Raw genomic sequence first — 27,811 nt, forward strand, 5'->3', positions numbered from 1 at the left:
TAAAAGACCATGAAGACAGATTAAGGGAAATAAACGACGGCCTGAGAAAGAAAAACCTACGTTTAATTGGGGTTCCTGAGGGCGCCGAAAGAGACAGAGGGCCAGAATATGTATTTGAACAAATCCTAGCTGAAAACTTTCCTAATCTGGGAAGGGAAACAGGCATTCAGATCCAGGAAATAGAGAGATTCCCCTCTAAAATCAGTAAAAACCGTTCAACACCTCGACATTTAATAGTGAAGCTTGCAAATTCCAAAGATAAAGAGAAGATCCTTAAAGCAGCAAGAGACAAAAGCCCTGACTTTTATGGGGAGGAATATTAGGGTAACAGCAGACCTCTCCACAGAGACCTGGCAGGCCAGAAAGGGCTGGCAGGATATACTCAGGGTCCTAAATGAGAAGAACATGCAACCAAGAATACTTTATCCAGCAAGGCTCTCATTCAAAATGGAAGGAGAGATAAAGAGCTTCCAAGACAGGCAGCAACTGAAAGAATATGTGACCTCCAAACCAGCTCTGCAAGAAATTTTAAGGGGGACTCTTAAAATTCCCCTTTAAGAAGAAGTTCAGTGCAACAATCCACAAAAACAAGGACTGAATAGATATCATGATGACACTAAACTCATATCTCTCAATAGTAACTCTGAATGTGAACGGGCTTCATGACCCCATCAAAAGGCGCAGGGTTTCAGACTGGATAAAAAAGCAGGACCCATCTATTTGCTGTCTACAAGAGACTCATTTTAGACAGAAGGACACCTACAACCTGAAAATAAAAGGTTGGAGAACCATTTACCATTCGAATGGTCCTCAAAAGAAAGCAGGGGTAGCCATCCTTATATCAGATAAACTAAAATTTACCCCGAAGACTGTAGTGAGAGATGAAGAGGGACACTATCTCATACTTAAAGGATCTATTCAACAAGAGGACTTAACAATCCTCAATATATATGCCCTGAATGTGGGAGCTGCCAAATATTTAAACCAATTAATAACCAAAGTGAAGAAATACTTAGATAATAATACACTTATACTTGGTGACTTCAATCTAGTTCTTTCTACCCTCGATAGGTCTTCTAAGCACAACATCTCCAAAGAAACGAGAGCTTTAAATGATACACTGGACCAGATGGATTTCACAGATATCTACAGAACTTTACATCCAAACTCAACTGAATACACATTCTTCTCAAGTGCACATGGAACTTTCTCCAGAATAGACCACATACTGGGTCACAAATTGGGTCTCAACCGATACCAAAAGATTGGGATCGTCTCCTGTGTATTCTCAGACCATAATGCCTTGAAATTAGAACTAAATCACAACAAGAAGTTTGGAAGGACCTCAAACACGTGGAGGTTAAGGACCATCCTGCTAAAAGATGAAAGGGTCAACCAGGAAATTAAGGAAGAATTAAAAAGATTCATGGAAACTAATGAGAATGAAGATACAACCATTCAAAATCTTTGGGATGCAGCAAAAGCAGTCCTGAGGGGGAAATACATCTCAATACAAGCATCCATTCAAAAACTGGAAAGAACTCAAATACAAAAGCTAACCTTACACATAAAGGAGCTAGAGAAAAAACAGCAAATAGATCCTACACCCAGCATAAGAAGAGAGTTAATAAAGATTCAAGCAGAACTCTATGAAATCGAGACCAGAAGAACTGTGGAACAGATCAACAAAACCAGGAGTTGGTTCTTTGAAAGAATTAATAAGATAGATAAACCATTAGCCAGCCTTATTAAAAAGAAGAGAGAGAAGACTCAAATTAATAAAATCATGAATGAGAAAGGAGAGATCACTACCAACACCAAGGAAATACAAATGATTTTAAAAACATATTATGAACAGCTATACGCCAATAAATTAGGCAATCTAGAAGAAATGGACGCATTCCTGGAAAGCCACAAACTGCCAAAACTGGAACAGGAAGAAATAGAAAACCTGAACAGGCCAGTAACCAGGGAGGAAATTGAAGCAGTCATCAAAAACCTCCCAAGACACAAGAGTCCAGGGCCAGATGGCTTCCCAGGGGAATTCTATCAAACGGTTAAAGAAGAAACCATACCTATCCTACTAAAGCTGTTTGGAAAGATAGAAAGAGATGGAGTACTTCCAAATTCGTTCTATGAGGCCAGCATCACCTTAATTCCAAAACCAGACAAAGACCCCGCCAAAAAGGAGAATTACAGACCAATATCCCTGATGAACATGGATGCAAAAATTCTCAACAAGATACTAGCCAATAGGATCCAACAGTACATTAAGAAAATTATTCACCATGACCAAGTAGGATTTATCCCCGGGACACAAGGCTGGTTCAACACTCGTGAAACAATCAATGTGATTCATCATATCAGCAAGAGAAAAACCAAGAACCATATGATCCTCTCATTAGATGCAGAGAAAGCATTTGACAAAATACAGCATCCATTCCTGATCAAAACTCTTCAGAGTGTAGGGATAGAGGGAACATTCCTCAACATCTTAAAAGCCATCTACGAAAAGCCCACAGCAAATATCATTCTCAGTGGGAAAGCACTGGGAGCCTTTCCCCTAAGATCAGGAACAAGACAGGGATGTCCACTCTCACCACTGCTATTCAACATAGTACTGGAAGTCCTAGCCTCAGCAATCAGACGACAAAAAGACATTAAAGGCATTCAAGTTGGCAAAGAAGAAGTCAAACTCTCTCTCTTCGCTGATGACATGATACTCTACATAGAAAACCCAAAAGTCTCCACCCCAAGATTGCTAGAACTCATACAGCAAATTGGCAGTGTGGCAGGATACAAAATCAATGCCCAGAAATCAGTGGCATTTCTATACACTAACAATGAGACTGAAGAAAGAGAAATTAAGGAGTCAATCCCATTTACAATTGCACCCAAAAGCATAAGATGCCTAGGAATAAACCTAACCAAAGATGTAAAGGATCTATACCCTCAAAACTATAGAACACTTCTGAAAGAAATTGAGTAAGACACAAAGAGATGGAAAAATATTCCATGCTCATGGATTGGCAGAATTAATATTGTGAAAATGTCAATGTTACCCAGGGCAATTTATACGTTTAATGCAATCCCTATCAAAATACCATGGACTTTCTTCAGAGAGTTAGAACAAATTATTTTAAGATTTGTGTGGAATCAGAAAAGACCCCTAGGGATCCCTGGGTGGCGCAGCGGTTTAGCGCCTGCCTTTGGCCCAGGGCGCGATCCTGGAGACCCGGGATCGAATCCCACGTCGGGCTCCCGGTGCATGGAGCCTGCTTCTCCCTCTGCCTGTGTCTCTGCCTCTCTCTCTCTCTCTCTCTCTCTCTCTCTGTGTGACTATCATAAATAAATAAAAATAAAATAAAATAAATAAATAAATAAAAAATAAAAAAAAAGAAAAGACCCCTAATAGCCAGGGGAATTTTAAAAAAGAAAACCATGTCTGGGGGCATGACAATGCCAGATTTCAGGTTTTACTACAAAGCTGTGGTCATCACGACAGTGTGGTACTGGCACAAAAACAGACACATAGATCAATGGAACAGAATAGAGAACCCAGAAGTGGACCCTGAACTTTATGGTAAACTAATATTCGATAAAGGAGGAAAGACTATCCACTGGAAGAAAGACAGTCTGTCTCTTCAATCAATGGTGCTGGGAAAATTGGACATCCACATGCAGAAGAATGAAACTAGACTACTCTCTTTCACCATACACAAAGATAAACTCAAAATGGATGAAAGATCTAAATGTGAGACAAGATTCCATCAAAATCCTAGAGAAGAACACAGGCAACACCCTTTTTGAACTCGGCCACAGTAACTTCTTGCAAGATACATCCACGAAGGCAAAAGAAACAAAAGCAAAAATGAACTATTGGGACTTCATCAAGATAAGAAGCTTTTGCACAGCAAAGGACACAGTCAACAAAACTCAAGACAGACAACCTACAGAATGGGAGAAGATATTTGCAAATGACGTATCAGATAAAGGGCTAGTTTCCAAGACCTATAAAGAACTTATTAAACTCAACACCAAAGAAACAAACAATCCAATCATGAAATGGGCAAGAGACATGAAGAGAAATCTCACAGAGGAAGACATAGACATGGCCAACATGCACATGAGAAAATGCTCCGCATCACTTGCCATCAGGGAAATACAAATCAAAACCACAATGAGATACCACCTCACACCAGTGAGAATGGGGAAAATGAACAAGACCGGAAACAACAAATGTTGGAGGGGATGCGGAGAAAAGGGAACCCTCTTGCACTGTTGGTGGGAATGTGAACTGGTGCAGCCACTCTGGAAAACTGTGTGGAGGTTCCTCAAAGAGTTAAAAATATACCTGCCCTACGACCCAGCAATTGCACTGTTGGGGATTTACCCCAAAGATACAGATGCAATGAAACGCCGGGACACCTGCACCCCGATGTTTCTAGCAGCAATGTCCACAACAGCCGAACTGTGGAAGGAGCCTTGGTGTCCATCGAAAGATGAATGGATAAAAAAGATGTGGTTTATGTATACAATGGAATATTACTCAGCCATTAGAAATGACAAATACCCACCATTTGCTTCAACGTGGATGGAACTGGAGGGTATTATGCTGAGTGAAGTAAGTCAGTCGGAGAAGGACAAACATTGTATGTTCTCATTCATTTGGGGAATATAAATAATAGTGAAAGGGAATATAAGGGAAGGGAAAAGAAATGTGTGGGAAATATCAGAAAGGGAGACAGAACATAAATACTGCTAACTCTGGGAAATGAACTAGGGGTGATGAAAGGGGAGGAGGGCGGGGGGTGGGGGTGACTGGGTGACGGGCACTGCGGGGGCACTTGACGGCATGAGCTCTGGGTGTTATTCTGTATGTTGGTAAATTGAACACCAATAAAAAATAAATTTATTATTAAAAAAAAATAAAACTGTTTACCACAAAAAAAAGATAGTAAATTAAAATAATGCTAAAATATATTGCATACTCTGCTATCTGTATAAACCCAAAAGAATCAAGAAGATGCATCCAGAAAAGAAAAAAACAGATAGCAAATAGTTTGGTAAAACTATATTGTATTTTACTTTCTTGAGTGGTAATGGGAAATTACATATTACAACAAGAAAGGGTACAGATTTGGTTTGGATGTTATTTCATTGCCTTTAATTAGAATATTTGATTAAAACTGCTGGCAGATTCTTCAGTAGAGCAGATGTCATTATATTTGGGCAATGAGCCTAGCAACAGTTGGGACTAAGTACAGTGTTTCATAGAGAAGTGAATCAGAGTAGAAAAGAGGCTTACTTTTGGCATCCCAATTTAGTAAATGTTTTACGCTGAGTACATGAAAAAAGGAAGTCTCCTTAAATTACAAATTATAAATAACATGTATACATATCATTATCAATACATCAATAGCATTGTTTTGTTCAGCTATTTCCATTCTTTTTTTTTAAAGATTTTATTTAACGCAGCAGTTTGGCGCCGCCTGCAGCCTGGGGTGTGATCCTGGAGACGTAGGATCGAGTCCCGCATCGGGCTCCCTGCATGAAGCCTGCAAAAAAAAAAAAAAAAAAAAATTACGAGAGAGACAGAAAGAGAGACAGAGATACAGGCAGAGGGAGAAGCAGGCTCCCTGTGGAGAGCCTGATGTGAGATTTGATCCCAGGACCCCAGGATCACAACCAGAGCCATTTTCTCAGAGCTGTTTTCTCAGATAATCTTATAATCACACTTGATAAAATTAAGGACATCCCTTTTATCATCTAGTGCTCATCTATAACAGATGTCCCCAGTTGTCTTAAAAAAAATACAAAAAGTTGTAATTTTGAATTAAGAATCAGAGTCATCATGACATATAATTATATCTCTGAAGACTTTAATTTAGAGTAGTTTCTCTGATTTTTACTTTTCCTATCATTATCTATTTGCAGACTTTTCCTATAGAATGTCCAGCATTAGTTCTTTATAGTTTATTTCATTTTTCTATGCCCGTGCTGTCCAGTACCTTAGCCATTAGCTACATGTGACTTTTGAGCACTTGAAATGTGAATAGTGAGAACTGAGATATGGATGTGCTACAAGTATAAAACTCACATAAAAAAATATGAAATAATCTAAAATATCTCATAAAAACTGTTTATATTGACTACATATTGAAATGGTAATGTTTTAGATATATTGGGCTAAATAATACATTATTAAAATTAATTCATTCTTTTTACTGTGGCTACTAGAAAACTTTAAATTATATATGCCACTCTTCTTATATTTCTGTTGTACAGCACTGGTCTGTATCCTCTCTACTCACAGAGTACTGGCTGCTTTAGCATCATTTGGGAGCAGATTCTTGGCACCCTTCCTAGACCTGCTAAATCTGAATCTGTTGTTTAACAAGTCCTCAGGGAATAAACTAACATTAAAGTTTGAGAATCACAGCTCTGTGCTGTATATCCTATAAAGTATATCCTCTTAACTCTGTATTAGTGGTTTTTCAACTCTGGTTGTATATTAGAAGCACTCAGGGAGGGGAATCTCTGGGTGGCTCAGCGGTTTAGTGCCTGCCTTTGGCTCATGGTGTGATCCTAGAGTCCTGGGATCGAATCCCACATCGGGCTCCCTGCATGGAGCCTGCTTCTCCCTCTGCCTGTGTTTCTGCCTCTCTCTCTTTCTGTGTCTCTCATGAATAAATAAATAATATCTTTAAAAAAGGAAGCACTCAGGGAGCTTTTAAAAATACTTTTTGAAAAATAAGGATGCCTGACTGACCCTCACCTTAAGAGACATTAATTTAATTGGACAAAAGTAGGGCTCAGGAAAGTGTAAAAAGCCACCCAGATGTTATGATGTGCAGTCAGGGTTGAAAACCTGTACTAAGAGGCTAGTTAAATGTCAGTTTAACTTTTTTGATAAGAACGTTTTGTAGGTGGTCCTGTGTACCTCATATTGGGAATCACATTGGTTGTCCCACTTTTAACAACCCTGACATTGAACAGTGAATTTGGGTTGTGACAGCTTTATTTCTCCTTTGTATAAGTTTCTGTCAGCCTTTCATCTAATGTTTTCAACGTAGGGCTCTTGATTCAGTAGGAGTTGTAAAATGGCGATTCCTAAATCTTTTCCCTTCACCCACATAGACTGGAATCATCTGTCTATACACAAGAACTTTCCCTCACCAGTTAGGAGTATAGTATATTATTAGTTCTTATAGGATAGCATTGTTTTTATAGGCTATTATATTAATCCTCATAGGATATTGTTAATTTTCAGAAGAAACTGATGCCCTCCTTAGTTACCAGTGAGATGAAGATTTTGTTCGTTGTTTAGCTTTCTCTCTTTTACTTTTGAGAATATGAACTTGTGAAATATAGTCACTTTTTTAATGTGAATTAACTCATACTGGATTCACAGATGAGGGAATGATGTCAGCATAGCAAAGAAATCACCTTGAGTCATGGTTGATTTTCCTGGAGGTTGATGTTTCTCAAGAAATAGCAACAGAATGCAAAATACACCACTCTGAGCAAATATGGCAACACACTAATAGGTGGCATTCTCTCACTGTGTGTATTACTCTTTCACTGTGCATTCTTTTGGTTCAGGTGAACTTCACCTTGAAGATGCTCTTTTTGTAGTTACCCCAGTTGTGTGCATTTTGTCCTGGCCTTCATGGCAAGCCTCAGCACCTTCAGCTCTTTCTTTCACCCTTTACAGCCCAATGGCTTTTACTTTGTTGTTGTTACTGTTAAAGTTGTTATAAAATTATTGCATTATTTCTTTACTTAATAGGAATTTAACCAATATTTTAAATTCGGTTTGGAATTTTATTAGGATTGTCACTTTTTCTTAGTGATCTAGTTAGAAAGTTGAGAAAAGGCTTTGAATTGTTAGCTCCTCCATTCTCCTCATAAGGCCAGCTATTTCCAATGTGATATCAGAACACTTTATTTTGTTTCTGCATTCTGGCAGAAATGCTTATATTCAGTGCCCTTCTATTGCTTATATTTATTTTTCATTTTTATGTTCAGATTGTCCCATCTTTGTCTAGTGGAAACTTCTTTATACTAATTCTTGTTTGGTGTCTTTCTCTTTCTTTGATCTTTGGGGCTTTCTGCACAGCCATTCTATCCATCAGCATAAAAATCTGCATTCCTGTAGTCATGATATATCTTTTATTTTCATGATAATTATAGCTTAAGATTTTTTCATGTGCCATGTCACAAATGGCTCTGGAGTATATCCTAAGAATTACAGCATATCTGACAATAAGTGATAAATGGAAAATAAAGCAAAGGTTTGCTGCAGTGGTGGTAGGAATTTTGCTAGACTCACTCTCAGAACCTAACTCATAACCATGGGCTTCAAATGTATTGCTTTACCAAATTAAAAACTGCTTCATATCACTCATCTTTGGGGTTGCTCAGGAATACTTGGAATCACAGATATTAAATCCTAAATGCCAATGGTCATATACCTTATATATCCAGCTGCCAAAAATATACCCTGATGGATATCAGCATAGCCTCTGAAGTAAGTGAAAATGAAGCAATGTGAGAGAGAGAGAGGATAACCCTCAATTTTGGAGACACAAGCCAAAGGATTGAACAAATGAACAAAATAATAGCTTTGAATTGACTAAGCGCCACTATCAAAATAGAGAGTATGGATTTCTAGATCTTTTGGAAGAACTTGTAATAGCCGACTTGAGCCTGATCTCTGAAAGGAAGGGAAAAGATCAAACTGTGGAAATCTTATCTTTTCCTCTTTTGTTTAAAATAATGAATGTTATATTAAGGGCTCAGAAGAACATAGAATCTTGTTTTTAAAGCCAGGTACTCTGTATTTACAAGGAATCTTAGGAATTTGAAAACAGAAATAGAGGGAATGATTGGGAACACCAGCATTTAAGGATTAAGTGGAAGAAGGTCCCTCTGCTGAGACCCAGAAGGAACAGCCAGAGAGATAATCAAGTTTTATCATTATTTTGCAAGAGAAAAATAATTTATATTACATTCATTTAGGAAGCATTAAAAAATGGCATTGCGTGGATCCCACCATCTTAGAATCTCATTTCATTGATCTGAGAGGAGACTAGGTATCAGAATTTTTTAAATGCTGCTCCAGTTATTTGAATATATGTAGTCAGGGTAGAGAACCCCTAGACAAGAAGTTTGTTGAGATGTTTAACAAAGCACAGTGGTATTTATTGTGGTCTAAACAGCAATTTAAAAGCTACCCAGATGTTTTATTTTAAGCAAGAAAGATGCCTTGGTATTTCATTTCTAATAGTTTAAAGTAGAATATATTTTGTATTTGCTATCTTCCCATGCAGATTTATTTTTCAAGGATCCTTTTCTTTAAGATTCTGAATTGTCCTTTGGATTCAAAAAAGTAGGCCATTCAAGTAGTAGGCCTACTTTTGATTTGATAATCAAAAATTACCAAATTTTTTGATAATGATAAAATTTACTGATTTATAGCTTAGTATTTGTTTATTCTACTGACATTTATTGAGCCGCCTTCTGTCCTAGGTGCTTGGCGTGGTGCTAATAACAGAAATAAATACGTTCTAGTTCTTGTCCTCATAGTGCTTACAGAGGCCACAAACATAGAAACAATAAGAGCAAAAAGATGTCACAAGTGCTATGAGAGAGGGGTGTATGGGATACAGTGGGAAACAGGATTTCATTGTAAAGGACTATGAACTGGGAAGGGTTTAAGAAGGTGGAGGTGCTTATACTTAATTTCTCAAGGTGGTTTTGACATTTGATAGACTACTATGGGAAAAGATGGGCTTCCCAGGCAGAAAAGCCTGCTTCTCCCTCTGCCTGTGTCTCTGCCTCTCTCTCTCTCTCTCTCTCTCTCTCTATCATAAATAAATAAAAATTAAAAAAAAAAAAGACCACAAAAGCAAAAACAGATTAAAGATCCAGCAAATTTAGGGAACTACATGGTGACCCCTTGTTATTCAAACATAGAGGACAAGCATGTATGTATGTGTGGTGGCCAGATGAGAAAGGACTTTATATGCCCTGCTAAGGAGCTCTGTGGAATTACCATGGGTACAAAATATGTGAGGCAGATCAGTTTAATAAAATACTAAATAAAGTATTAGAAGCAAATAGGTTTTCTGGAAACATTGAAGTATTTTTTATTGGGACTATACATTTTTATCTGAGCTGAGTCTCCTATTAAAAATCAAAATGCCAAACGAACAAAGGAAAAAAGAGACAAACCAAAACACAGACTCAACTATAGAGATCAAACTATGGTTACCAGAGGGTGGGAGGATGGGTAAAATACGGAATGGGGATTAAGAGTATACATACCATGATGAGCTCTGACTAGTACATTGAATTGTTGAATTATTGTATTGTACCCCTGAAACTAATATAATATTCTGTTTTAACCATATTGAAATTAAATAAAAATAATACAATTTAAAAATTAACTTACTAAAATACCTGTAAAATAATTCACATTATCAGAGGAGAAGGATAAATATACCTTCTTGTTTCTCTTTAAAAACTTTTTAATTCCCGTATAATTAATACACAGTGTTGTATTAGCTTCAGGTGTTCAATATAGTGATTTAATAATTCCATAAATTAGTGCCCATCACGGTAAGTGTACTTTTAATCTCCTTCACTCAGTTCACCCATTCTTCCACCCGCTTCTCTGGCAACCACCAGTATGTTCTCTGTAGTCAAGATTCTGGTTTTTTTTTTTTTGTTGTTGATCACTATTTTTCTTTGTTTACTTTCTTAAATTCCACTTATGAATGAGATTTTATGGTATTTGTATGGGTCTTTTGAGGATCCATACAAATTTTAGGATTGTTTCTTTTAGTTCTGTGAAAAAGTATTATTGGTATTTTGATAGGGATTGTATTAAATATGTAGATTGCTTTTGGTAGTATGGACATTTTTTAAAAAATATTTTATTTATTTATTTTGAGAGAGAGAGAGAGAGAGGAGGGGTGGAGGCAGAGGAAAAAAGAGATCCCAAGCAGACTCCACAAGGAATGCAGAGCCTGACACAAGTTAGATTAAATGACCCTGAGATCACAACCTGAGCCAAAATTAAGAGTTGGTCACTTAACCAACTGAGCCACCTAGGCACCCCGGTAGTATGGACATTTTAACTATTTGTTCTTCCAATTATTGAGCATGGAATGTCTTTCCATTTCTTTGTTTTGTCTTCAATTTCTTTCATCAGTGTTTGTTTGCAGAGTACAGGTCTTTTGTTTCCTTGGTTAAGTTTATTCCTAGGTATTTTATTACTTTTGGTGCAAATGCAAATGGAACTGTTTTATTTCTCTGTGCTACTTCAATATTAGTGTATGGAAATGCAAGAGATTTCTGTATATTGATTTTGTATCCTGATACATTACTGAATTCATTTATCATTTCTAATAGTTTTTGGTGGAGTCTTTAGGTTTTCTTTATATAGTATCATGACATCTGCAAATAGTGAAAATTTAACTTTTTCCTTACCAATTTGGATGCCTCTAATTTCTTTTTTGTTGTCTGATTGCTATGGCTAGGACTTCCAGTACTATGTTAAATAAAAGTGGTGAGAGTGGACATCCTTGTCTTGTTGCTGGTCTTAGGTGAAAAGCTCTCAGTTTCTCTCCATTGAGTATGATGTTAGGTGGTGTTTTCTCATGTATGGCCTTTATTATGTTGAGGTGTGTTCCCTGTAATCCTACTTTATTGAGTATTTTTGTCATGAATGAATGTTGTATTTTGTCAAATGCTTTTTCTGCATCTATTGAAATGATTCGATGGTTTTGTCCTTTTTCTCATTGATGCAATGTCTCTTATTGATTAATTTATAAATATTGAGCCACACTTATAACCCAGGAATAAATCCCACTTGATCTTGGTGAACAATTTTTTAAATATATTGTTGAATTTGATTTGTTAATATTTTGTTGAGGATTTTTACGTGTATGTTAATCAGAGATACTAGCCTATTGTTCTCTTTTTTAGCAATGTCTTTATCTACTTTTGGTATCAAGGTAATGCTGGCTTTATAGAATGAATTTGGAAGTTTTCTTTCCTCGACTATTTTTTGGAATAGTTTGAAAAGAATAGGTATAAACCTATAAATGTTCTTTAATGTTTGGCAAAATTTGCCTGTGAAGCCATCTGGTCTTAGGCTTTTGTTTGTTGGGAGTGTTTTGATTACTGATTCAATTTCATTGCTGGTAATTGGTCTGTTCCAATTTTCTAAATCTTCTTGATTCAGTTTTGGGAGGGTATACATTTCTGGGAATTTATCTATTTCTTCTAGGCTGTCCAATTCGTTGGCATATAATTTTTCGTAATATTCTCTTATAATTGCTTGTGTTTGTTGTCCTCTAAACTACTTCCATTGGTGGGCGGAGCCTGCAGTCAGACCAGGTATCTGCTGCAGCCTACTACTGGGATTGCAGCAGAGCTGATGTGTGGATATATTTCCCTCTTGTCAGGGCAGCAGTCTTTTTGGAGTGGTGTTAGCCACTGTCAGGGCTGCTTGCATAATGCTATACTTGTGGCACCTCTTTGGATGGACTTCTGCCTAGGGCGGGTTGGATGGTGTGGGTTTGCAGAACACTGCAGGAGTGGGGCACACTGTAAGTAAGGTCTGCTCACTAACACACTGTTGAGGGGGTCTGCTGTGGAGGGAACCTGGAGCCATTTTGGAGAGCTCCTGAGGTGGAGGGGGCAGTCCACAGGAGAGCGTAGGGGTAGGAGGCACTATTAGCAAGCTACATGGAGAATGTTTGGCTGGTTCTGCAGGCATCTGCCTATCGAGGCTGTGGGAGAGAGTAGGGAAATAGTGCCCATCAGCTCTTTTGTTCTTGGAGAAGCCTCCTAAAGCTCCCTGCTCCACCAGCACACATCTTGCTAGTAAATAAATTAGTAAATAAATCTCCTGCCCATATACTCCACGTGTTTTTCAAACTGCTGCTTCTATGCTGTATCTCAGTGTGGATATGCTGGCTCTTTAAGAGCAGGGACTTGGTTTCCTATCACCCTCCACCTCTCCCAGAGCTGAGCACTGATTTTTAAAGTTCTAGGTATTATGCCCTACTGATGGTAAAAACTCAAGTTAAGTTAAGCTCCTCTGGTTTTCAAAACCAGATGTTATGAGGATTTAGTCTTCCCAGTGTGGGTCCCTCATACCTAGGATGTCTGGTGTGAGATCTGCTCTGTTCCCTTCTCTGTGCCTTTGGTGTCTCTCCCTCCCTTGGACAATCAATCTCATTGGTCAGTTTGGTGTCTGACCACATCTGTGTCCTTCCTGCTGTTTTTGATGTGACCTTCCCTACAATTAGCTGTGAAGATTCTGTTCTGCCAGTCTTTGTGTCATTTTCAGGGTTATTTATATTGATGTGGTTGTTATCCAGATATATCCATGGGACATGGTGAGCCTAGGATTGTCCTACTACTGTGCCATCTTCCCAAGAAGTCACCTAAATATACTCTTCCTTGATGGCTCATATTCATGTGACAAATTCTCACAAACTGAATTTTAGCAAATTACTTAATGAACAATGTGGCTGTGGAATGCTGTTTTAAAAAGAGACAGTAAATAACAGTGTATTTTTACTAGATTTGTTTTTTCTTTAAAACAAATGGGAAACAAATTTCCTCCTGGGAGGGCATAGAGGATTCATAGTGAAGTCTTTGGAGTTTAGTGTCAGGCTAGAGTTGTATTGTATTATATTGTACTTAAGAAAAATAAAGTGTTTTAGCAAATTATATACTTATATATAGTAAAAATTACATACTTAGAAAGTATAGGAACTTTTCAGGCTTTAGCTAGTTTCTACAGAATAAATTGTGTTCATCAAATATCTCTGTCATGCCTAGGAGGGCTTAATTCTAAGGTATTTTCCTTTGGAAAATAAAACAATTCCTTGAACTTGAACTGAGAGCTGTCCTGTTTTGTTTCAAACTATTTCACAGGAGAGCTGGACTCCCTGTTTCATAGAGAGATTTGGGTGTTTATAAATCCACAGTATTTGAATTTATGTATATCCATCAAAGATATGCTCAGATCAGACAGTTAAGGGTATATTCAAAGGGCTCATGAAATGATCAATTGATAAATTAATACTCATATTTCAATGTAGTTACACATGAAGAACCAAACTTTACTTTCACATATGTTTTTACTAAAATGTCAAGTAAAATAACTTTGTGTAAGCAAGACAAAGATTCTTCAAGAATCCAGAAGCCAATAACTGGGAACAGTAGAATAAGAGGAGGATCTAAGTTGTACTTTATGGACTTTCTTTTTTGAGAATGGTTTTTAAAAAATGATAATTACAGGGTTTTTTTAGATGGTTGCTTCTTTACATATTTTAAGTGTATGGTTCATGAACCAATTTAATACAGTTACTTGGTATTAGTTGCAAATACGTTTTTTGAATTTTCATGAAAATGTCTATAAAATATTTTGTAGATTTAATTTAAAATTTTGGTTAAAACTGAACTTGAGCAAATGTACTTAAAAAATGGTACAGCACTCTCAAAGTGCTTTTTACATGGCGTGTTTTTAGTATGCACTTGAAGTTATCAGCTTAAAATGGAAAGTTATAACTACATGCAATTTTATTCAAGACTCAAACCTGCAGAGAATAAACGTACAAACAAAAAAAAGATAAAAAGAATGGAAACAGATGACAAAAAAATCATCAAATAACAAAGTAAGCAAAAGTGGAAGAGAGGGACAAAACAGCAAAACAGACAAAAAGCATTTAACAAAATAGCCATTTAAGGATTAAACTCACCAATCAAAAGGCATAGAGAGACTAAGTGGATTAAAAGAATAAGGTCAGCAAGAGAATGCTATCAGCAAGAGACTAATTCAGATTTAAAGACATACATAGGGTGAAAATGAAGGAACAGAAAAATATATTTATGCAAATAGTAACCAAAAGGAAAGCAGGGTGTCTGTACTTGGACAAATGGACTTTGAGTGTAAAATTCTCTCTAGAGGCCAAGAACGTCATTATTTAATGCTAAAAGGGTCAGTTCAACAGGAAGGGGGGGGGGTGTGTGTATGTATAAAATAATCTCTGGATATTAAATAATATCTAGAAAGGAAATTTTAAAAACAACTCTATTCACAGTAACAACAAGAATAAGATACTTAGGAATAAACTTAACCAAAGAGGTAAAAGATTTGTACACTGAAAATTTTAAAACATTGGCAAAGGAAATTAAGACACATGTTAAAGTAAGAAGATATCCTAGGTCACCTAAGTGGCTCAGTTAAGCATCTGATTTAAGGTGGTTAAGCATGGGACTCTTGATTTCGGCTCAGATCATGATCCCCAGGGTCATGAGATTGAGCGCTGGTTTGGGCTCTGTTCTGAGCGTGGACTCTGCTTAAGATTCTCTCTCTCTCTCTCTCTCTCCACCCCCCCCCCCTCGCTCCTCTACTCCCTGTGTACATGCTCTCTCTCTCTAAAGATAAATATTTTTAAAAAGATGTCCTGGGGCACTTGGGTGGCTCAGTTGGTTAAACATCTGCCTTCAGCTCAGGTCATGATCCCAGGGTCCTGGGATGGAGCCCCATGTTGGACTCCCTGCTCAGTGGAGAGCCTGCTTCTTCCTTTCCTTCTGCCCCTCTCCTGACTCTCCCCCTGCTTGTGCTCTGTCTCAAATAAATAAATACAATCTTTTAAAAAAAAAAAAAAAAGATAGACCTGTGTTCATGGATTAATAGAATTAATATCATAAAATATGCATAGCATTCAAAGTGATACACATATTCAGTGCAATCCCCATCAAAATCCTGATGTCATTTTTCACAGGAATAGAAAAAGCAATACTCACATTTGTATTTTATTTTATTTTATTTATTCATGAAAAACAGAGAGAGGGAGAGGCAGAGACAGGCAGAGGCAGAAGTAGGCTCCACACAGAGAGCCCGACGTGGGACTCCATCCATCCTGGGTCTCCAGGATCAGGCCCTGGGCCGAAGGCAGTGCTAAACCGCTGAGCCACCCAGGCTGCCCTCACATTCGTACTTTAGACCCCATATTGCCAAAGCAGTTTTTAGAAAATCTGAAGACAAAAAGAAGAAAAAAAGAAAGAGAGAGAGAGAGAGAGAGAAAGAAAGAAAGAAAGAGAAAGAAAGAAAGAAAGAAAGAAAGAAAGAAAGAAAGAAAGAGAAAGAAAGAAAGAAAGAAAAGCTGAAGACATCATATTTCTTGATTTCAAAATATATTACTGATTTATATTAATCAAAACAGTATGCTACGGCACCAAAACAGACATATAGACCATTGGAACAGAATAAAGAGCCCCAAATAAATCCACACATTTATAAGTCAACTGATAACTTTGATAAGCTTACCAAGAAGAACACACAATCAGAATAGGATAATCTCTTTCATAAATAGTGTTGGGGAAACTACGTACATACGAATGAATAATATTAAACTCCTTTCTTACCATTTACAAAAATCAATTCAAAATAGATAACAGATTTCAGTCTAAGATCTGAAACTGTAAAACTGCTAGAAGAAAACAGGGAAATAACTTTTTGACATTACTCTGGGCAGTGATATTTTGGGCTATGATACCAAAATCACAGGCAATAAAAGCAAAAATAGAAAAATGGATTGAATCAAACTAAAAAGATTCTGTACAGCAAACATTCAATAGAGTATAAGGATAACCTATAGAATAGAAAATATTTATAACATCTGTTGATAAGGAGCTGATATTCAAAATATAAGGGACTCAGACAACTTAATAACAAAAAACTAACTCTGTTTAAAAATGGACAAAGAACTTAAATAGACGTTTCTCCAGAGAAGACATAGAATGACCAGTAGATATATGAAAAGGTGCTCAACTTTACTAGTCAGTCAGGGAAATGCAAATCACAGGCACAGTGAATATCTTCTTACTTAGAATGTCTGTTATCAGATAGATGGTAGATGATAACTGTTGCTGAGGATGTGGGAGAAAAAACCCTCATGCGTTTTTGGTAGGACTGGAGATTGGTATAGTCATTTTGGAAAGCAATAAGGAGGTTCCTTAAAATATTAAAAATAGAACTATCTTATGTTCATGTAATCTCACTTCTAGGTATTTATCCAAAGGAAATGAAATCAGAATCTCAAAAAGATATCTTTACTCTGTATGTTAATTTCAGCATTATTTACAATAGCCAAGAGGTCGAAGCATCCTCATGGATGGGTGGATGAATGGATAAAGCAAATGTGATGGATGAAGACCATGTGTCTATATCCACACATGCACATGCTAGAGTATTATTCCATCTTATAAAAGAAGCTGAATTTTGCCATTTGAAACAATGTGAATGAAGCTTGAGAAAATTATGCTAAGCGAAATAAACCAGATACAGAAAAACAAATAGTGCATGATCCCACTTACACGTGGAATCTAAAGTGGAATCTAAAATGGAATCTAAAATAGTGAAACTCATAGAAGCAGAGAGTAGAATGGTTGTTACCAATTTGGGCCTGGACAGAGGGAGAGGTAAGATGTTGGTCAGAAAGTACAAAGTTTCAGTTATGCAAGATGAATAAGTTTTGGAGATCAATGCACAGCAATGTGACCATAGTTAATACTGTATTGAATTCTTACAGTGTTCTAAGAGGGTGTACATCTCAGGTGTTCTTATCACACAAAAGAGGTAACTGAGGTGATGGATATGTTAACTAGCTTGAATGTGATTGCATTGTATATGTCTATCAAATCATCACGTTGTACACTTCAGATTTATATGCTTTGTAATTGCTTTTTATGCCTCAGTAAAGCTGGTGGATGGGATTGAATTATAATTTTGTGGCCAACGTCCTGCTAATTCCTATTGAATATCTGAAGAAAAGCTATCTATCTAGCAATTTATGGGTAGTTCTTAAAATTAGCTGTGATAAATATGTTGCTATTTTCATAATAAATAATTTTCCTTTATTGTATCTTTCTGCAGAATTATTATCTTAATGAGAGATGTTCAGCTGTTAATGAGAGACTTGTATCATAGAAGTGACAAGTAGAATCTATCTCATAGAGAATGATTTAATTTTTAGATTAGATCATTAGTATTAACATTGGTTAGAGCTTTAATTAAAGTTAAATGCTAAATATCACATAATTTTACCTTTAATTGCCACTGATTTCACACTAGGAAGTAACAGTAATTTTTCAGTAATTTAAGATGAACCTATTTTTAATTTGGTCAATGAGAAAAATATCCTCATTTTTCATAATAACCTCATCTAGATCACCTTTGTCTAGGTCCTAAAGTTAACTAGGTATGTTTTGCTTATTCTGGTGAGCAGCAACAGGATTCTTTGATTGTAAGAAAGCACAGTCAATCCTTAAGCATAAATGGAATTCGTTAGATTTATATCAACAACTCAAGGAATGGAAAGAAAGATGGAAAAAGTAGGTTTGGAGAGAGGGAGGCTGAGCTGTTTCAGAGGGTTAGCAAATATGAACTTGAAGTATGCTGAGCTCTGCTGGTACATTAGCTCAAGGGCCCACTACTGGAATGAATAACCTGCTTTGTCTCTCTATTATCTAAGTAGACAGAGTTCAGATTCAGAATTCAGAGGTGGGGCTTTTCATGGCGTCTTAATCCACTTGCCTTCCCCATGGTGTCTTCGAGAGGTGAGAAAAAGGGCCTTACACAAGGGGCCCCGGGGAACCCTTCCATTTATTTATTTATTTATTTACTTACTTACTTACTTACTTATTTTTAAAGATTTATTTATTTATTTATGCAGAGATCGGGAGAGAGGCAGGAACACAGGCAGAGAGAGAAGCAGGCTCCACGCAGGAAGCCCGACATGGGACTCCATCCCAGGTCTCCAGGATCACACACCGGGCTGCAGGTGGCGCTAAACCGCTGCGCCAGTGGGGCTGCCCACCCTTCCCTTTTAGATTGGCAAGGAAGGCAAGAGCCAGCTTTGTCATCTCCACATTCCTCATAGAAGGTGGAAAGAAGTTGCAGCGTGGATGAAAACTGGGCCTCTCCAGTCCACTGAATTCTCTATGTCCTGTTCAAAGGATTAGGCCGCTGCCCATACAAAACCATGTCATTAGGATTTCTAAACACAATATGATAGGTTGTCATGAGGCAAAAATTTTCCAGGGGCAATAGTGTATAAAAACTTTTGTGAAACTTAGTTCCTTTTTTCACTTTATGCAGTGTAAAACTTTTCACTTACCAGAAAGAATGTATTCTAAACTGGAGGTTGTCCAATTACTTACATTAACTGAATTTTTCCAATATCATTTCCTCACAGATGCACATTTGCCTTTCTTGCACTCTGTTCAGCATATTGCCTGTAAAGCAGTGGTGACATTAAAGTTGAGTTTTCGAGTGACATTCATTAGAGAACTTAGAGTGAATATGGGAAAGAGAACAGTCTAATAAGAGAAGCCAAAATATGGGCAGCCCCGGTGGCGCAGCGGTTTAGTACCGCCTGCAGCCCGGGGTGTGATCCTGGAGACCCAGGATTGAGTCCCACATCGGGCTTCCTGCATGGAGCCTGCTTCTCCCTCTGCCTGTGTCTCTGCCTCTCTCATGCTCTCTCTGAATGAATAAATAAATAAATCTTAAAAAAAAAAAGAAGCCAAAATAATGGTAGCTTATTTTAATAGATTCTCTGACCAGTAATCCCCATCTCTGCTTAATATGATTTTTCTGTCAGTCTTGAGGTTTTTCCGAACTCTTTACTGTTTGCATAAAAACTTCTGTTAAAGTGCCTTAAAAGTTCCCTTTAAATTTTTCATTCTTTTTCCAAAGAAATAAATTTTTTACAGGTAGCCCAGAAGGATATTCTAATGATGCATTCTCACAGACTTCTGCCTGTTTCACTTTTTTTTAAGTATTCCATTTTGAGACAGAATCTAGGATTTACATCAAATAATGTTTTTTTGTGAACATAGTGGAGCAGATATTTTTAAATATACACAAATATCCTGTAAAATCAGGGATATTCATAGGTAGTCTATTAGAGACATATAAATGGGGTTTTTCTATTTGAATCATGGTCTACAGCTAAAGGTGTTGTGCAGGCTTATTTTCTTTAGAGCAGGATCATCTTGCCAGCACTCCACTGACTCTGCCATACACAACAGGACAATTGTTTCCAACAGTTCGTGGCAGGCACATATTCTTTCCCTTCTTCTGAGCTGATGGCTCAGATTTTGGTCCCCCAGTGTCGTGGACTCCCGTTTGAGAAGGCGGCTTGCCTATGCGGTATTTTGAAGCCTTTTAGAGATAGAATAGGGCTTTTGCAAACAGAATTATTCCTTTAAATGATCTTTAGCCACCAGTTCAATTATTGCATTAGTCTTTTGACAGTGATTAATTGGTTTGTGAGGCTTAAATTTTGGCCAAAAGTTAGCTGTTTTGCAAGTTGTTATTAATGAGTAGTGGCTCTGCAAAAATGAGAGTAAACCATGAGCTGTTACAATGGCTTCATTCTATAGTTGCAATTTTTCCAGTGGGTTATATTGTTTAGTGTAGTTATCGTCAATTTAATTATTTTCACAAAGATTTATTGGTAGTCCTTTCTATCAAAAGTACAGAAACCTTACAGATTTTTTTATTTTATATTTTTCTGCATTTTTATTTTTGATTTATTTTAACTGTTTTTTTTTACTGAGTAAAGTGTGAATTTTGATGCTAGAAAATCATATACATGGAATCTTTTCTTATTTTAACTGGAATCTGATAATCGCTAACTTTAAGAAATCATCGTAGTTTTTTAGGTAAGGTGTAAAATGCAGCTTTATAGCCCTTTAGCAATATCTCTGTGGAAGAGATAGGAAGTGTGAATTTCACGTTAGTGACTTGGGGTAGCCTTTAGAGAAAGAATGAAGAGCACGTGTTGTAGGAGACATTAACAACCCCAACTAGCTTTCCTGTAGTTCTCTTGACAGTTTGTTAACATACCATTTAAAAAAGATGAATTTTGGGGGCCAGATTAATTCCATTAGGTTCCTCTGCCATTGCAGAACAGTGAAGACAAAAGCACTCACCATCTTAATATTCACAGGACTGTGCTAAAGAATAATGATTTAAGATCAAGACAAGAGTTAACTGCCCACCTCACCAACCAGTGGCCTTCCCCAGGAGCTCTGGATGTCAATGCTGTTGCCTTGGATACGTTGCTTTACCGAAAACACAATAAACAGTGGTATGAGTAAGTGTAATACTTTTTTTTCCAACTAATTACAAATTTAGTTTTACCAAAACATATGGTTATCCACTTTGGTTTCTCACCTATTCTTTCTGAATTCATTATTTTTTACCTTAGGCTAAAGTAGTATTTAATACTACTTTGGCTTGCAAAAGTAAGATTAAGGCAGTGAATATGTTAACGTTTTGAAGCCAAGGCACCCTGGGGAAGTAAAATATGTAAGAAATTCTCATGCAGTATTGTACCAGCTACCTGCTTCTCCCTTAGGTCTTCAGCCAGTCCTTCAGTTAAGTCTATGAGCTTGTATTTGATAAGCCATCTCTTTTTGAATTTTAGCTTTGGTATTTGTATTTGCCTTAGGATTACTTTTCCTGCTAGTTAGGAAACACAGAATTCCATCTCATGAAAGAATGAAAAGATACTTGTCCTTGGTGGGTCTGAGGGAGTTTAGTTTATTTTTAATCTAATTTTTGGAGGTTGTAGAAGATCTAATCACCCCACCTATGAGCCACAAGATTCTTTTCCTATTTCTTTATTGCACTTTTCAGGACTATTTCATTAAGCCATAGTGTCACAATGTTGAGAGCTGCAAAATCTTAGGCTGTATCCTTTTGGGGTATCTTCATTTTGAAACTTGTAGATTGTATTGTATTCTTTTGTCTTTTAGCCACTTTTCCCACCTTGATAACTTTTTCAGCATCTTTATTTTCCTGTCTTCAGCTAATTTTCTAATTATTTCTCTGCTGTCTCTCCATCCCTTTCTGTTCTCTCTCCTCTCTACTTCCTGTCCAATCTCTCTCTCTTCTCTCCTCCTTCCCTTCCCCCCCCCCCCTTTTTTTTTTTTTGGGCCCTTCCCCCTTTTTAAAAAAGTTTCTTCTCCACTCTTCATATAGATCCCTTGTGTATAAACTTCACAGGTAGGTGTACACACTTCTCTCTGTGCTCCAAAGGGTGCTTTTCACTAGGGAGTTAGTAGCCACACATTTCTGCAGGGATTGTTTTAGCATAGATATAATTTCTAGCTGCTTTACTGTGTGATTTTTTTCATTTGTCAAAGGGAGCACTCAAAATAAATTTGACCTGTTGCTAAAAAATTCTTTTGTTTGTTGGTTTCACTAATGCTAAAAATAGGCAGGAAAAGGGAGCAGATTATTTACAGAGTAAATCAATAGAACGCTCTTCAACATCTACTAAACCCTGCTGCTTAGTATGATTCAGGGGGTTGACTGAGTCTTTCATGAATTGTATCTAGTTCCCTTATATACCCCTTTGAAAGTTATAAATAACTTGAGTATATCTTCTTATGTTTGTCTATAGTTTTATTTTTCTGTGACATATGTAAATAATAAAAGAACATTAGTTTATTCATATTTCTGATTTATTATTGAAAAACAATCTGTTATAGTAATTGGATCCACTTATCTCTGTATAACACAAGTTGCTCCCACTTTTATAACTGCAAAAATATTATAACATTGACTCCTGACAAGTTAAAAGGCTAATAATATGCTTTTTATCACAATAACCACATTGTCACTTTATTTTTTTTTCCACATTGTCACTTTAGATAGTAGGAGGTAAAATATTTTAGCCAAAAGACCTGTATGTAGCCCTGCTTGCCTGTCGAACTATCTATCGAGGAACCAGTGAGTCTAAAGTGGAAGAATTATTTCTAGTTTTCCTTTGCATGTGGTAATAATGTCTGGCTTTTACAAAGTTATAGTAGCAGCAAGAGCAATTGCAGTATCAGAAAAGGAAGTAGTAAAACTGCCTGTTTATTTAGCCTGGATCCAGATTTTATATTCCTTGACTCAGCTACTGCATTAGCTGAAGAAGGGATCCCCTTGTCTCTCAGCATCATCCTTTCATGAGGCCTTACCATAGATGTTGGTGTTGCTTTTAGATTCCCTGTTGCCAAACTGCTATTCCTGAACAAAATGTGTGCCTGGAGTGTAGTATGGAGATCACTGGACCTAGACTTTAAGGTCAGGACTGGAAAGTAGTCTCTGCTACCCTCTTTGATAGGTAACACTAAGCAACATGTCCTGTTACCTTCTGCACGTGTAATACTGGGGGTAATGCCTGTTCAAGTGAGTAATAAATTGTGTGGCATCTACTACTTCTCAGGGAATCTTTTTTTTTTTTTTTTTTTAAAGATTTTATTTATTGAGTCATGAGAAACAGAGGAGAGAGAGAGACAGAGACACAGGCAGAGGGAGAAGCAAGCTCCATGCAGGGAGCCTGACGTGGGACTCATCCCGGGTCTCCAGGATCACACCCTGGGCTGAAGGCGGCGCTAAACCGCTGAGCCACCCGGGCTGCCCAGGGAATCTTTATTTATATTCTATAAAATCTCTTTTTGTTTATGTTCTTATATAACCTTGTATCTTCTATGTTTGGAGAAGATACGCCCATTCACTGTCCTAAGTTCTACTTTGTTAGAGACTTTGTAAAACTTACGTAAAATTAAAATGACCAGCAGATCCCCAGTTCTGAACAAAAAATCCCAACTACTTAATGTAAAAAATGGAGACTTCAGGTTTCCAGAGTAGAATTATGCTCTATAAATCATATTTGAAACTAATCTCAGGATCTAGTTTTTGTACCCCCCCCATCTGTAAATTAAGCCAAAGTTCTTGAACTAATTCCTCTTAATTTGACTAGTATCTTCAGTAAGCTTAACATACATTTATCAAGAACCTACAAATTATGGAAGAAGTGGCCAAATCTCTTAATAAGGAACTTTAGTGATCTTGATAATTTGGAGAAAGAAACTCACCCTATAATTAGTCATTATATTATAATTTCCTGCTAATAATATGGGATGTCTGTATTTCCCTGGGAGCTCTGTCAAGTTAGCTTCAAAAAGAATGATAATATGCTGCTTGATTTAATGAATTTCTTGGTCTAGTTGACATTTCTTAAAATGAATGGTAACTTGGCTTTATTGTCATCTACTCATGGAAGAATCTTTTTCACAGTAGAAGATCTTAAATATATTTTCATTTACTGTACTGTTTATAAAGCATTTCTAGTTTTTTCTTGATTATATAGACCTAACAAGGTCTAATTAATTATGCTGGAGTTTATATTTGTTCCCTTATTTCAAACATAGGAATTTTTTTTAAAGATTTTATTTATTTATTTGAGAGAGTGAATGAGAAAGAGAGCACTAACAGGGTGGAGGGGCAGGCGGGGAGAGAGAAGCAGACTTCCTGTTTAGCAGGGAGCCCAACTCTGGGCTCGATCCCAGGACCCTGGGATCAAAACCTGAGCCGAAGGGCAGATGCTTAATTGACTGAGCTACCCAGGCCACCCCCATGTTACAATCTTTTAAAGCATTACAGGCTGGCTGTAAAAACTCAACAGTAAACAAGTATATAAAACACACACCTAGAGCAATTGATTACTGTTTCCAACAAGTTCTATTTTAGTGTTTTTTATATGTAAAGTCGAGGCCACATAAGCTTGTTAGATATTGGTTATATAATCTTATTGGATTGTATGTTATATAATCTTGTTAGATTATTGCCTAACCCACTCATTTCCATCCTAAAAGATCAGATTCATTGTCATCATATTTTTATTTTCTACTTAAGTTTTCTTAGTCTTCTAAATTTATCATTGCTTTTAATTTGGCTATCATTCACAAAAGTATTGAGAATTATGAGCTTTTATATGCCCTTTGTGATCTTTGTAGGCTAATTTTTTTTGATAACTTAGGAGTAGATATAATTACTTGATATGTCTTATAACTCCTCTTTCCCGTGTGCATCTTTCCAGTATTTTTGGAGTAGAACTCCCTCAAGCACAGGCTGAAAAAATCTTTTATAACTCATAAGGTTTGCATTGACCTGACTCAATATGGCCTTCCCTTTCAGTCTGCATTGCATCCTTCCATTAATTTTAGCAGATTAAGAGTATATATTCTGGCAAAGGAAATGCTTATTTTGTTCCTTAAACACATTTCTGTGAAAACCAGACCAAAAATAAAAAGAACAGCCCATCTCTGGCTTCGTGCACATTCATGAGCCTCTATGTGTTCAGTGTGTATATCTTTGTTTTTATTTTCTACACATGGATAACCTCTCCTTCTGAGCATAACACTCCTTTTCACCCAATGACTACCAGATAATGTAAATTATTATTGACCTCAGTCCATCTATTGGGCAAATAGGTGATGTAGATTATCCATGTCATTCCTTCTAATCATTGATACAGTGTAAGAGTTTAGGAAATTTACTAATAAGTGATTTCAGGCCTATTTCTCAGTTTCTTTTAATTTGCCTTTGTTTGATATCCAATTTCTTTGTATAGAGGCTTGTATTTGAGTGATTTAAAATTTTAAATAATTAGGTATTAAATGCAGTGGGTTTTATTATATCCCAGGTGTTTATGACAGTTGATATGGTTCCTATCTTACTGTCCGGGATTCTTACTTTGATTAAGTAAGATACTGCTATTTAAAAAAAAAAAAAAGTGTGACGGGCACTGGGGGTTATTCTGTATGTTAGTAAATTGAACACCAATAAAAAATAAATTAAAAAAAAATTGGCTCTGGGAAATAGAATTTTACTGTTGATTGGTTTGATGTGCCTGGTAGGTTACATTTGTATCTTACAGTATGATTTTAAGGATTCTAAAATTCTAAAATAGAACTTAGTGGTGACCTTTTAAAGATAGAACTCCCATAGACAGTTTATTTCAGGACAGCATGTTTGTCAGTGGGAGCTATTAGATGTATGACAATCAGGTAAGAATGTGGAAAACCCAGTCTTTGTCATTGCTGCCAGCAGCTAAACTAGATTCCTCCCAAGTGGTGGGTCTCTGTAATCACCTTCATGCAAGGAAGATATTACATGGTACTGTTATATCTTTTGAATAAGGGGCCTAATTTTGGCTTGGACTTATTATTTTTGCTTCAGAAATCATTGTCTACCAAATTCTATTTCTGTATTCATTGGCATTTGGCTGAGAGAAGCCTATAACCTGAAAAATTGTTCACTAAATGTACCAAACTAAAGGGTAAATAGTTTCCACAGTCACTTTGTCCTTGGAAATGCGATACCTAAAAGGAATTTCAGTAGGTAATGCAGAAAGCTCATTTTGTGTTGCTTTTATCAGAGGTGGCTTTTATAGGCTTTCCTCCCCAACTAGTGAGAGTCCTGGATTGCTGTAAATGTGTGCTGTCAGGCTCTGAGTCCTTATAATTTTCAAATGAATTTTATGTCTTTTTTGCTTCTAGGTATTTTATTGTTTGTAAATATTCCTATAATATTTTAATAATATTGACTAACAAGTTTCCTGTGATGAAAAATCAGTGTCAGAAACTCATTTAAAGCCAAAAGTTTAAAAACAAGCCTTCTACCTATTAGGCACAGAAAAATAATTTGGAAAATAAATTTATAAGTTCCTTTATTAAATTCCTGTGTTCCTGCTTTCTTCTATAGCTAAAGAAATAGCATGTTGATGAAAGTCAAAAGAAATTTTCAGTGATACAATTAAATAAAGTTTATATGGTCAATCTCAGCCACAAGGCTGTTCTTTGAAAAGGGTTTCTAATAAAACAGAAAACTAGATTTTTTCTTTTTGTACTGGAGAAGGAGATAACAGAGAAGTTAAGGCCTTAAAATCTGTTCTCTTTGTGCCCTGGTTAACTGTGCTAAAAAATGGGAATAGCAGTAATTCCAACCTCTTAGGGTAGTTGTGAGGACTAAATAAGTTAATAGATGTAAAATGTATATGGACAGTGCCTAGCATTTGGTAAGCATTATATAAATACTGGATATCCTTTATTACATGTTCTATAGATCATATTTGTTGGATCTATTATCTATTTTATCTATTATCAGAAATTGCCTGTTTAGAATTTCCTTCTACTTAAAAATATAACTAAGAACTCCTGTTCTTGACATTTGAAATGTCATCGTGTTATAAAGTGAGAACACTGTAAGCTAGAAAAAGTTATTCCGTCACTTTATTCTTCACTTCTGAGATGAAAAGAACAAATGGGTACTGTTGTATATATCCCATCATACATAATATATATACTTTCATTAAATTCTTAAGTTGACTCTGTATGAACAGAGAATAGCTCTGGAATAGCTCATTTAAATTATATATACTTTCCTATAATACTATCATAGAATACATGACATTTATAGGAAATTAGTTAGAGTTTGGCTACCTTGGGAGATATTTTTTTTTAAAAAAATTTTTTTATTTATTTTTGATAGTCACAGAGAGAGAGAGAGGCAGACACACAGGCAGAGGGAGAAGCAGGCTCCATGCACCGGGAGCCCGATGTGGGATTCGATCCCGGGTCTCCAGGATCACGCCCTGGGCCAAAGGCAGGCGCCAAACCGCTGCGCCACCCAGGGATCCCTACCTTGGGAGATAGATGTTAAGCCTGAAAAGTATATTCTTTCTCCTGGATCACATGTATTTGCAAATTATAATGAATCTCATTCTCTTCCTTGAAATGTCAATAACACCAAGCTGTATACATCTTTTGAGTTCTTTTTATCCTGACAAAAAAAATATGAGAAAGGTTTAATAATAACCCTTATTAACTTTGCATTTATAAATGAATTTTTCCTCTATTATTCATTTCT

At 36.6% G+C, this 27,811-nt stretch overlaps 1 protein-coding gene and 1 long non-coding RNA gene across 9 annotated transcripts in view; one reads left to right on the forward strand and one right to left on the reverse strand.

Annotated features, from left to right (window-relative positions):
- Positions 1-27,811, forward strand: part of RUNDC3B (RUN domain containing 3B) — a 168,928-nt gene that overhangs the window by 122,095 nt on the left and 19,022 nt on the right. For 6 of the 8 annotated variants that reach the window (XR_005369349.1, XM_038556690.1, XM_038556695.1 and 3 more), the window contains one exon: positions 21,054-21,200. The exons of the other annotated variants lie outside the window; for them this stretch is intronic. Coding sequence is in view for 5 of the 6 variants with exons in the window: in XM_038556690.1 (XP_038412618.1) it covers positions 21,054-21,200 (147 nt within the window). In the remaining variant the exon portion in view is untranslated. The remainder of the gene's footprint in view (positions 1-21,053; positions 21,201-27,811) is intronic. 8 annotated transcript variants of the gene reach the window in all.
- On the reverse strand, positions 5,538-27,725 carry LOC119865969. The gene is made up of 3 exons (XR_005369352.1): positions 27,586-27,725; positions 19,258-19,332; positions 5,538-5,558 (listed from the first exon to the last, which is right to left on the reverse strand). It is a non-coding gene; the product is annotated as an uncharacterized LOC119865969 (long non-coding RNA).

The sequence above is a fragment of the Canis lupus genome, chromosome 14 (genome assembly GCF_011100685.1).
Source record: "Canis lupus familiaris isolate Mischka breed German Shepherd chromosome 14, alternate assembly UU_Cfam_GSD_1.0, whole genome shotgun sequence".
Classification (NCBI taxonomy): domain Eukaryota; kingdom Metazoa; phylum Chordata; class Mammalia; order Carnivora; family Canidae; genus Canis; species Canis lupus.